At 39.5% G+C, this 12,505-nt stretch overlaps 2 protein-coding genes and 1 pseudogene across 2 annotated transcripts; 2 read left to right on the top strand and 1 right to left on the bottom strand.

The window, feature by feature from the left end:
• LOC112403950 (nucleus accumbens-associated protein 1 pseudogene) overlaps positions 1–457 on the top strand; it is a 4,093-nt pseudogene extending 3,636 nt beyond the window's left edge.
• Positions 458–2,798: 2,341 nt separating this feature from the next.
• On the bottom strand, positions 2,799–10,534 carry RBM7 (RNA binding motif protein 7). Its single transcript, XM_024751806.1, has 5 exons — positions 10,368–10,534; positions 9,305–9,467; positions 8,581–8,668; positions 5,704–5,794; positions 2,799–3,900 (listed from the first exon to the last, which is right to left on the bottom strand). The coding sequence occupies exons 1-5, from the start codon at positions 10,461–10,463 to the stop codon at positions 3,538–3,540; spliced, it is 801 nt and encodes a 266-aa protein (XP_024607574.1). The 5' UTR covers positions 10,464–10,534; the 3' UTR covers positions 2,799–3,537.
• On the top strand, positions 10,431–11,245 carry CUNH11orf71 (chromosome unknown C11orf71 homolog). Its single transcript, XM_024751807.1, has one exon. It carries the CDS (start codon positions 10,798–10,800, stop codon positions 11,191–11,193), a length of 396 nt encoding a protein of 131 aa, XP_024607575.1. The 5' UTR covers positions 10,431–10,797; the 3' UTR covers positions 11,194–11,245.
• Positions 11,246–12,505: the final 1,260 nt, after the last annotated feature.

The raw sequence follows: 12,505 nt of genomic DNA, 5'->3' as shown, positions 1-12,505 counted from the left end.
CTCTTGTTTCAGGGACTCCAGGAGGTGCCCCTGGCTCCCTGGACTGTGTGTATAGGTCTGGGGAGGGGGCGGGGGAGAGGGGCTGGGCAGGGGCGCAGGGGAGGAAACTCCTCACCAGGAGAGCCAAAGACAGGGTTGTGCCTTACCCCAGGAGCCACCCCTGCGCCCTCCCGCCCTGCCCTCCCCGCTCGTGGGCGGCCTGCTGTTTTTCCTGCTTTCCCTTCCCCTGGCCCTGCCCTGCCCTGAGCTGCATGGACCCCCCACCCCCGGGCAGCCAGGATGGAACATGAATGGAGAATCACTGACCAACGCAAAAAAGACTCTGGGGGACCCCCTCCACGTCCCCCGGCCGCCCATTCACCCATGTCTCTTTCACGAAGCACAGATCACCCGCCTCGTCCGCGGGGAGTGCCAACACCCTCCCTGCCCTGGGCCCAGCCCCTCCTCCGGCCCATAAGTGAGATTAAACATTAACTACTGTAAGAGGAGCCGCCCTGGGAAATGTGAACCATGAGACTATCAGTGATACTGATGAGAATAAACTAAATGCCTTTGTAACAAAAAAAACAAAAAAGATATAAATTTTTTGTTCTACAAAACAGAACCACAATTCCAAAACCCAACTAAGGTAAACAATTATTTTAAGAAAACCTTAATGAATACAGATCCAATAACTTCTTAACAACTTGAAAACAAACAGAATTCTAGAGCGTATTAAAGGCACAGTATGTTGTGATACAATTTTTATAACAGGATGCAATGACGGTTCAGGGTTCGGAAATCTATACCAAAGAAGTTTTCAGTGTTGAAGCCTCCTTTTTTCAATTATTTGACAAACGTTCCTTCATTTATTCAGCAAAAATTTACCATGTATTATATATATGCCAGGCACTAAATACTAGGAATTCAGTGGTGAAAAAATGAGGTCCTGGACTTCATGGAGACATCTAGAGAGATACAAATAAAAATAAAATGTTAATACAATAAAAAGGCTGTAAGAGAAATACAGGGAATACTATAGGAATACATAAATTGGCACGCAAACATTAGGGTGCTGTTGGAATAACCCTGTTGCAATGATGATTGCCCATTCTAGGATGGTGGCAGTGGATACAGATAAGATGGGCCTACACAACGTAATCAGACAGTGGTATAAAATTTTCTGATTGACTAGATGGAGAAGGGTGGAGTCAGAGATTCTTTGGGGGGATCTTAATGTATTATGTATAAAAGGGTAAAGAAAGGGTCAAGTAAGTTCAAAAAATACTGTTAGGTATAAACATTACTGCAGCACTTGTCAGCTTTATGGCACTTTCTCATTAAGAGAGAGTCACGGTGTTAGATAGTACATAATGTTTACCATACATTTGACTACAGAACCCTGTTATTTTTGCAGAACACCTTGTGAGAGTACTGTTTCATGGAACACACTCTGGGAGAAACTGCTTTCCATAAAAACAATCTCTTCCTTTCTACTCTTGCAGCTCTCAATAGCTCGGTGAATTGTCTCACCAGCTATATTCAATTCTTTGTGGCTGTCTTGTTCTATCTCTTTACACAGTACATATATTTAGTTTGGTTACTTTCAACTGGATGAGGGTGAAGTGAAAGATTCACTGGAACCTCAGACGGGGTGTCCCAAAAACCATTAAAAAAGAAAAAAATTATTCTGGACCAGGGTCACCTGTGAATCAACAGGAACAGACCTGAGCCACAGATAAGTTGCAATAAAGCAGTATTAATCTTTGTTAATATCTACAAACGCTACTGAGTAAATTTTCATATAGGTCAGACACCTGAAAATAACAGGCTCGTTGGAAACAAATCCTTCTACTATGAAACTGCTTAAGCAAACAGAAACTTGATTTGAACGCTCTGTGCTGAGTAATTGGATAGCTAGCTCCATTTACCTGGACTCAGAAAAGCTGCATGCATTTAGAAACAGAGAAAACCAAATGTACAAACTCCTAGAGACTAGGGAGGGTAACTAAATTAGTTTACAGTGCTCAGAAACATAAACCACGTGTTACTGAAAATCTGATTCTAAAATATAAGTTTGATATGTTCAAAAGGTATATTTCAGGATACTCTAACACCACGCAATCACTGAATAAAAGTATGCTGCTAGCTTCTTGTGTACAATGTTAGTGATGTCAAAAAAAAAGACACACCCCTCCTTTTTGTTTTCAATATATTAAAAAGCAACATAGTACAAATGTTGTAGTTAATATTAAAAAGGATCCAAATTTTTCAAGGAATTAATTTTTATAAACAAGTTCTACAACGAAAGGGAAACAGCATATTGATACATAAAAGTTTTGTTAAACAAGATTTTAAAAATTTTAAATCAAAGTGTTTTAGACTAAATTCTTTCAAATGTTCAAACAAAAAAGAACCCTGTACAATCTCCATAATAAAATGTGTCCTTGCACTTTGAAAATGTTAAAAGTTTAGAAATTTGAGTGATAGAGGCAGCACTTAAAGGTTTCATGAACCTTTTTTCCCAAAAAAGAATACTTTCAGTAAAACATTTTACTATTTTATCTGACTATGCATTTACATTTTTGTTCTTCCAGAAAAAGATTTACATTAACACTGTATTCTTACTGTAAAAAAAAATACATTTAGAGATATTTAACTTCCTGAGTGACTTCAGTCATACATCGAACATGTTTGTTGTTTTTTTTGTGTGTGTGGTACGCGGGCCTCTCACTGTTGCGGCCTCTCCTGTTGCGGAGCACAGTCTCTGGACGTGGCAGGCTCAGCGGCCATGGCTCACGGGCCCAGCCGCTCTGCGGCATGTGGGATCTTCCCGGACCGGGGCACGAACCCGTGTCCCCTGCATCGGCAGGCGGACTCTCAACCACTGCACCACCAGGGAAGCCCATCGAACATGTTTTAATGAGCAAATTCTAAAATTTTACAATGAAATAGCATGTGTAGATGTATACTTGTATGCTCACTTACAGTAAAACTCAAGATCATGTCACAGAACTTACACTTAAGTTCTCTAAGTTAAATAATATGATTTATCCCCAAACTTGACCAAAAGGTTTTCTCAAATATTAGTAAAATGAATCACTGAATTTACATTTTCTCGTTTAGTAACAAAATACTGAGTCATTTCAGACTATCAACTTGAATGTTTTCCATTATATACACCAAAAATCTGATTCCCTAACAAGAAATTTCTTGTAATACAAAAAGATAACAGATAATTAAAATATTTGCTTCATAATACAACTAATCCAAATAATACATCCCTTCCTCAGTTGTCTAAAATGATTAGGAATTGTGCACTTTCTTTAGCATAAAACCCTTTCCTCTTCTTAAAACCCTGAGGTGAAAGGTTATTAATGTAATAAAACTAGAACCACAATTCTCATTTCTGCATTGGACTGCAATTAGGTTTTAAAAATTTTATAAAGAAATGTGCCAACTTGTAAAGCTGCTCTATAGACTTTTTTAAAGAAAACATTCCCAGAAACAACAAAAAGGGCCGAGAATGACACTATGAAAACATCCTTTTAACACTTGTTAGTGTCGAGGTGAGCGCCATTTTCCATCTCTACCACTGTCTCTTCTGTTATCATAGTCATGGCTCCAGCCATCGGGATTTCTCTCTTCATAGAAGAAATCATCTCTGCTTCCTCTGTAATGATGGTCGGACCCATGATCAGTGTAACGCTGTTCACGGCTATAATGTCTATCCACTACATAGGTATGAGAATTCTGTCTGACTTTTCGCTGCGATAATGGTGTATCTTGGCGCCACTGGGAGGTTGAAGACCGGTTAAAAGTGTGATTATGTGACTGAACTGATGGGGAAAATCCTGATTGATCCAGATGTGGAGAACCAAATTTCCCTCCATATGACATCTGTCTCAAGACACTGTTCATCTGAGCGAAGAGAAAAAGAAGGAAATGTGTTAACCACAAATATTTCTAGATAGCAAAGGCAACAGATATCAAGCCATGGTCAAACGAACACAATAATGGAAAAGCAAAATCATTCTTGCCTAGCTGAATCTTAAGGTAAACACAACTAAAGTAGTACAATAGCTTCATTCATTCCAATGTATACGTATAAGATATCTGTACTATTACTCTTTGTCCTCCAGAATATAATTTAGAAGGGAAGAAGTAATACAAAATGACTATCATGTAAATCACTGTATGATGAACACATTAAAAGCAAAAGCTCAGTATCTTTAGGAAGGATTTAATGAAGGCGACATATGATCTGAGTATTAAAAGTATGGATGTAATTTTTTTTTTTTGGCCATGCCACACGGCTTGCAGGATCTTAGTTCCCCAACCAGGGATCAAACTCACACCCTCGGCAGTGAAAACGTGTAGTCCTAACTACTGGACCACCAGGGAATTCCCTGGATGGAGTTTTTTGAGGAAAATATTTTAAGGGGGAGGTATGTCAAGGAAAGAAGACTGCACAAACAAAAATAACAGGGAAACACAGAATAGTTCATAGAATAGCAAGTAATTCTGGCTAAGACAGGTTATAGATCTCATGAGCCATGACTAATGGACGGTAAAGCTAGAAAGGTTTACTGGAATCAGATAATGGGAGCAAAAACACAAGGCTAGGGCTTCCCTGGTAGCGCAGTGGTTAAGAATCCGCCTTCCAACGCAGGGGACACGGGTTTGAGCCCTGGTCCGGGAAGATCCCACATGCTGTGGAGCAACTGAGCCCATGCGCCACTATAACTACTGAGCCTTCACTCTAGAGCCTGTCCTCCGCAACAAGAGAAGCCACTGCAATGAGAAGCCCGCTAGCCGCAACTAGAGAAAGACTGCACGCAGCAATGAAGACCCAATGCAGCCAAAAATAAATAAATAAAATATGAAATTTATATTAAAAAAATCACCAGGAAGATAAGCAAAACAGAGTTATAATAGTAATTTTGAAATGGTGTGTGAGATGGACTAGTGGGAAGAAAATAGATACAAGTACTAAGTGACTAGACGAGTGGTTTCCAAATTCTGCCTGTGGACAGACATTAGCTAATGACGATTATTTTTTTAATGGTCTACAGCAAAATAAGAAAAATATATAATATGTTTATAAAAGTTGGTATCTCTTTATATTGGTCTCTCAATTTTATTTTACTTCACTTATATTTTTATTCTGCAGACCTGTGCAATACAAAAGCCTAGGGACCACAATTCAAGATTGTGATTTGGGCAAAGAAAATAAAAAGGAAGAAACAAACGTAAGAAAAGAAAAGAATGAAGGATCTGAGACTGATCAAAGACAAAGATGCAACAGCAAAAGATACTTAAGATTTTATCATTGGTGATACTATTACAGAAAAAAATGGCATGTTCACAAGGGAGGTGGTCTAGAAGATTGTAGTATATTAACGTATTAAGTATTAAAGACAGTACATGATGAGAAGTTACTCGGCACAGGTTGCAAGAACATCAGAGAATGAGTATCCAATATTTGCAACACACACACACATCACACCAACAATGGTTAAAGAAAAATACAAATGTGACAAAGCAGTTCTTTTTATCTTCAATCTTTTAAATATATAGTTCAGCCCAGTGAAAACTAAAATGAGTGATCTACAAAGATCATGCTAGTCTAACTAAAATTTAAGAAATAAACTTAAGAATTAAGAATGAATGTTTTAACTAAGTACGAGTTTTTTAGCAACTCGAGTTGAACAATCAGCTTACCACTGCTTGTCTCTGAAAATTTTCTGAAGAAGAAAAAGATCTTTGAATTATTGGTGTTGATGGAGTCATGTTATCCACTGTTCTTTCGTACCTGTGAAAAGTAAGAAAACCAACATATAATCATTCATTCAGTAAATGTTTACTACATACCAATCCTGAGCAAGACACAGTCTTCAAAGACAGGAATGAACAAGACCAACAAGGTATCTGTTCTCATGGAGCTGGGGTAAGGATTCAGACAAGACAACTTCACATGGTTATAAAGACATAGTAATAAATGACTAAAGAGCAAGTTGAGGTGAGAGAGATAGGCGGTTCTATTTTAGCTTGACTGGTCAGGACTGGCCTTCCTAAAAAGGAGACATTTGAAGTTACAGCTGAACAAGATTACCTGGAGGCAACACACTCCAGCTGAGGGAAGGACTAATGCAGGGGGAAGCAAACTATAGCCTGTGTGCCAAACTCAGTTTGTGTAAACAAAGTTTTACTAGAACTTAGCCAGGCTCTTTTGTTTTGGTATTATCTGTCTGGTGCTACAATGGCAGAAGAAACAAGTCCTTTATAGAAAAAAAAAAATTGTGTCAATTTATAGAAAAAAAATTGTCAATACCTGGACCAGTAATGCAAAGGCCTAGACTGAGAACTAAAATGAAAAGGATTTAATCAATTAGACATAACAGGTGAGGGAACCAGAAGAACTAAAAGATAAAAATCTAGATTATTGGCTTGAGCAATTAGGTAGACCTTTACTGAGATAAGAAGAAGGAATAATAGGTTTGGGAGAGTAAGGAGTTCTGTAACATAAAAAGAATATTAATCTTAAGGACTTAAACCTTATTCCTCACTTCCTATAGAGGTAACTTGCTCTACAGAAAAACTCAGAAAGGTTTCAATTTTATTTTAAAATATGCCTTTGGAAGCAAATCACCAAGATTTGGAATTAAATCACCAAGAATCAAATCACCAAGATTTATCTTACAGTTTAGATCTTTTTATTTTGGGTTTTCTTCTTTTTTTTAAGCAGAACTGATTTTATTTGTATGCTGTAAAGAAAGCTACCTTTTTTAAAAAGAACTTTTATTCTTTATATATATGTATATAAAAATATATATATAAAAATAAACCTGTGCCCCCTGCAGTAGAAGTACGGAGACTTAACCACTGGACCACCAGGGAAGTGCCATATTTTGGGTTTTCTTAAATCGGATTACGTACCTGTATGCTAAGGGGGTAAAAAGTATAATTTTACTTACAGAGAGTATAAAAATCAGGTACACTCTAGTGTTTGATTAAAACTACAGTATTTACTTGCATATTTCTTTCCCCAAGAATTTCTAAGAAGGGTTAAAAACTCTTTTTTTTCCCTCCACCTAAGATACCTTTCAAGAGTCCATAAAAGTGGTTAGAGATGCTTCAAATTCCAACTACACTGAAAAGCATTTAAACACAATTAACTTCAGCTGGCAAGAAAAGACTCTAAGAGGGTACCCTTTCCACGTTACTGCTCTCTTACAATTTTCACCTTCCAAACTCTTTTCATATCCGCCCACTTCTCTCCAGCTCCTGGCACCACCCTAATCCAAAGCCCCAACCTCACTCCCATGGCTTCCTTGCTACTAACACCAATACCTTGCTACCAACAGCTTCCTAGTCACCCTTGTCCTCTTCAATCCATTCTCTCCCAGTACAACCAACTAACTCATTACAATACAAACCTGTTCCTCTTACTACCCTACTGAAAACGTTCCAGTGTCTTCCTACTGTTCTTAGGGCGAAATTCCAAAATCCTAATTATGGCCTATAAGAAAGACCCTGTATCATCTGCCTCTATCTACTTCAACAGTATCATCTACTACTCTCCATTTTCTATTCATTATGATCTAGGTACACTGCCCTCTTTCAAGTCCTCATTCACTTACCTCTCCTTGTTAAAACTTTCTAGAAACTTTCTACTCGTATCATGGTGGGTGTGCTCAATCACACTGCCTGGGTTTGAAAACAAGCCCACTTCTTATGAGCAGTTCACGCTTGAGCAAGTTAACCCCCAACCTTCATTTTCTTCATACATAAGGTAGAGATAATAATAATCCTTGCCTCATAAATCTACTGTGAGGAATAAATGAGATCATAGGTGCAAAGGACTTGGTGAAGAACCTGATAGGTGACAGGTATTTGTTAACTCTTTCTTGAATGAAGCCATAAATTGATAAATAGCTCTATGGACATACCGGGAAGAAACCGTCCCTGGCAAAATATCAGCCTCCCCAAAGAAAATGATTAGTAAATATAAATATGGTACCTCTTCCAATCCTCAGTAGCTAAGAGGTATTTCAGAGATCATTCAAATCAACTTCTTTTCCTTACAAATGGAAAGACAGGGACATAGACTAGCTCAAGATTACACAATTGGTAGAGACAGATCCAGAATCCGATTCTGTGAACTCTTAGTCCAGTAGTCTGTTTACTAACAGGTATTTTTAAACTGAAAGCAACAACCATTTAGTGGTCATAAAACTAATGTGATTTTTTGAAAAATAAAATAAAATAGAAAATAGAGGATACTACAAGTAGTAAGGCTAAGTAATGTTTTGAGAAATTTCGTCTCAGTTATATACATGTATGTGGGTGTGGGTATGTCTTTACAAATGAACATAAATATAGTTATGTACGTATCTATTTTAAGGGAACTATATATAATGGGCCTATAGTCCCCTTAAAATAGATACATATATAACTATAATCCAACATAGCAAATATAGCAGAAGGATAAAGAGGTAGGAGCATAAAGAAAGAAACCAATCACTCATTATGCATTTTGAAGTCACTGCCTAAAAAAATTCCTGATAAATGATTTTAAAAATAGGTGAGAAATATTACCTGCTAGGAGATGTGGAAGTAGGGCTTGAACTTCCAACATGATGCTGGGGATATGACGAACTGACCTCCTGTGAGGCATGGCTACTTCCTAAAATGAAACAATTTGAGAAGTTCTTATTGATAAAAAACTTAATTTGAAATTTTGTATCCCTCAGCCCAATCACTCTGAAAAAGGTAGACACAGGCTAAAAGTGAAAACCTCAAATTTCAGTAAATTGCTTTATAGTTCATCAGAGTGAAAATTGTTAAGTGTTTAATACCAAATATACCCAAAGCAAAGGGTTCCAAATAAGGTACTTTCCAATGTATAAATACCCAATCTGGCCATAGTATTCTGATCCCCACACTAAATTGTAAGAATGACTACAAGGAAAGTTTCATCCTTACATGATCACACATCAAAATTTGTAAAAGTAAATTACAAAGCAGTCAGGAAAAGTATTTTTAGGAAATAATCCTTGTGCTTTTAGAGCGTGAACCCAAACTCAGTCATTTTAATAATAAGGTTTATGTTCTTTTCACAAACCCAAACTGAAATTTTAACTCTCATTTTAAAATTACAGCTTTCAAAATCCATACTGTCAATGTTACCCATTTTCAGGGATATATAAAGTTTACTATTCATAAAGCTTAAAGCATTTTCATCCAAAAATAGGTTCTTTAAATAAAAGAATTAAAAACAAAGCGGCAATCTCTCTCCTAAACATCATCAGTGAATAGTTACCTGATCTAAACTGAATTTTGATGGGCCTTCCAAAAAGTTTGATTCCGTTAAGCAGATTCATGGCATAAGGAACAGATACTTCATGTTTGAAATTCACAAACGCAAACTGCTTTGGTTTACCATCCTTATCTTTTGGAATTTTCACTTTTATTACTGGCCCAGCCTACAGACAAAAAAAGTTTTTAGAATTTCAGTAAGGCAGTTTCAGGAAAATAATCAAATTTTACAAAGTTTAAAAAATTCAAAAATGTAACCAGGGACTCTAATTTTTAAAATGGATACACTCGGATTTCCATCTCGGTTAAAGATCCTATAGATATGACCGAAAATTAGATTAACTTACTTGGAGGGAGGGAGCCCATAAGGAACCGGAAACCCAATCACCGACTGAATTTACATTTCACAGCACTTTATGACTTTAACAAGGCTACCAACATCCATCATTATCCCACTGCGTGGAAATTAACCTTTATCAAGAGTAAGAGAAAGTAGTTTTCTTGGACTAAAAATTCACTTTTGTATCGACTAATCAAACATTACCAGTTGTTGAAAGACAGAACTGGAGGGAACAGGTTTAACGCATCTTGATACAGATTTTAATACATAAACACTACAGTGCCGCTCTCCTACAGAGTATTTATGAGTCTGTCTTTGCTGCAACTTCGTAAGAAACTTAAGTGGAAAACGGATACTAAGAAAGAAATTGAAATAAAATTTACAAGCGGAAGATGAGAAAAGCAGGAAGAGGAAAAGCACAGCTCAACGAAGGACCCACGCGTACGAGGTCGCTTAAGAGCACTGACTCTTTACCACGTGAATGCCCGACAGAGGACCCTCCACCACCTTTAGTCGTTACTTCGGCCTGAACTAACCAGGATCCTTCTAATAAAGCGACACGTAGCGAGCGCCTCCCTTTCTAAGCGCGACCCCCACCTCCAGCCCGCCCACCTGTCCGGTGCCGGGACGAACCGTGCCACTTGAGCCAGGAAAGCGAGGATGGCCATTGGGCCGGGCCCTACCCGGGCCGGAAAACGAAAGGGAAAGGCTGATCCCAGCCGCTTACCTGGTGGAAAAGCTCGAAAAGGAGCTCCTCTGTCACTTTCGTTTCAAGGTTGCCCACAAAGAGAGTACGATCCGCTTCCGCTGCCGCCGCCCCCATCTCAGCATCGCCCCCTCCCGAAAAAGGCCGAAGGGTCGCCGCCGACGCACCCACTGCGCACTCTCAGAAACCCCACGTCCTCGCGCTCCCAGGCGTCACAGACGTAAACGTCAATCACGTCGGCTCTCAGCGGCGTCAACGTGCGCTGGCGGACTGCGCATGCTCGGGAGGAGAGCGCTGGGTTAAAGTGGGTCCTTGATCCGCAGACGCTCAGGTGATGGCTTCCGATGAAGTCGGTCTCGGTGTTCGAGACCGGCTGGACTGATCAGTGGAGCCGCGAAGAGTCTGCCTTGACCGTGGGACGTAACACAGATACTGCGGGCAGTGTTTGAAGATGGCCCTGAACTATGTGTCCCTGTCTGCCGGTGATCGAAGAGGCCTGGTGGCCTACCGCTCTTCCCACGGCGACCTCAGCTCGTCGGCCTTAGCGTTGGCGATGGTCTCTGGAGACGGCTTCCTCGTTACCAGTCCCGAGGAGATTCTTCCAGAACCTATTCTTCGGTCCACTGTGCGGCTGAACTTCCGGACCGAGAGCCGTTGGGCGCCTGGTGGCGGCGGGAGCCCGACCCGCTTTATAGAGGGAAGGGAGCAGGAGGCGCGGAGCCGAAGCCGCCAAGCCAGATTTTCACCTTACTCGGGCCGTGCGGTTAAACTCGACCTCCTAAGAAGTGTCCTGCAACAGCGTCTGGTGGCACTTAGAGGTGTTAGCGCAGCCCGTCTTTCAGCTTAAAATGAATACCTCTCTCCGCCCCTCAGCTTGTGAACAAGGCTTCTCTAAAATACTTTCTTGGTGCAACCGAAGTCTTATTTTTAGAGGGACGTCTTTTCAGTTTAATATAAAAATGCGTGGTAGTCCTGTTACTCTAGCCTAGCGCAAAGTAAAATGTTTACAGCTACTTGATTCAGATGGTTTTAAACAGCCATGATGATTAGATCGGAAGGGAGGAGCAGCAGAGATTTTTTTTGAGGTAGTCACAAAGGATGGGATCATCCTTCCCAGAGGTCAGTAATCCTTTTATCCTCCCAACAATGGATCCAAATTTGTCTTGCTTTCCACAAGTCTTACACCTCCTCCCTGGCAGATTCTCCTACTTTGAGACTTATAATTCCGAGTTTCCTTACATGCCTACCTTTCTACCTCAGATTATTCCCTCTGCCTTTACTTCTGTTGGTTTATTACTGTGGCGTATCCTCCCACCTATGGCCCAACACTTCTATCATCTTGTCCTTAAGACTTCTTCCATTCCCCTCCTCTTTTTCTTAAGGAATATCTACAAACCAGTCTCTACTAAAACAACAAAAGCAAAACCTAAACCTTGCTACTCTCTCAAATTAATAAACCAATTTACATTTCTTTATTTGCCAAAAGTTCCAAATGAATTTTTACACTTATATTTGTCACTTTATTGCTCACATTCAATCCCAGCTTCCTTAATCTGAATCTTGTCCCAAACTATACAAAAATTGGAAACCTTCATCTTACAGTTTTCTCTTAGGAAGCTGCTCATCTGTTCACTCTAGCATCTTCCTTAAACTTTCTCGTTTGTCTTTGGCCATTCCACTATTAAATAGTATTTGAAGATCTTCTCAGTGCTAAGCACTGTGGATGAACTTTACATAGCCCTGCTATCCAGGAGATCAAGGAGTGTACTCAAGATGGAGAGGCTAATAAATCACCACACTGGACTGTTCATTAGGTGCAGTGATGAAAATAAACCTTGGTTGCCATGGCTCTCCGTAATACTGCACTATCCTGGTTCTTCCCTTATCTGGCTGATCGCTCCTTATCTGCTCATAATTTTGTCTTAACCATACATTCTCCAAGGTTTAAAGGGTGGTATTGGGAGAAATCTAGTGGGTTTTGTAAGTGGCAACTCTTTATGTAAGCAGGCAGTGTAACTTTTTCCCAGCGGACTCTGGTCTGTAATTACGTTCAGATAAAGCAAAATTACCACACACCAAACAACTGAATTGTGAGAACTACATTTTAAGAAGAATATTGACAAACCAGAGAGCTTCTGTAAGAGTGATCAGTACAGTGA

This window comes from Neophocaena asiaeorientalis, unplaced genomic scaffold (genome assembly GCF_003031525.2).
Source record: "Neophocaena asiaeorientalis asiaeorientalis breed wild unplaced genomic scaffold, Neophocaena_asiaeorientalis_V1.1 scaffold479, whole genome shotgun sequence".
In the NCBI taxonomy this organism is placed as follows: domain Eukaryota; kingdom Metazoa; phylum Chordata; class Mammalia; order Artiodactyla; family Phocoenidae; genus Neophocaena; species Neophocaena asiaeorientalis.
The sequence above is the reverse complement of the archived record's forward strand: the minus strand, read 5'-3'. Positions and strand labels throughout refer to the sequence as shown.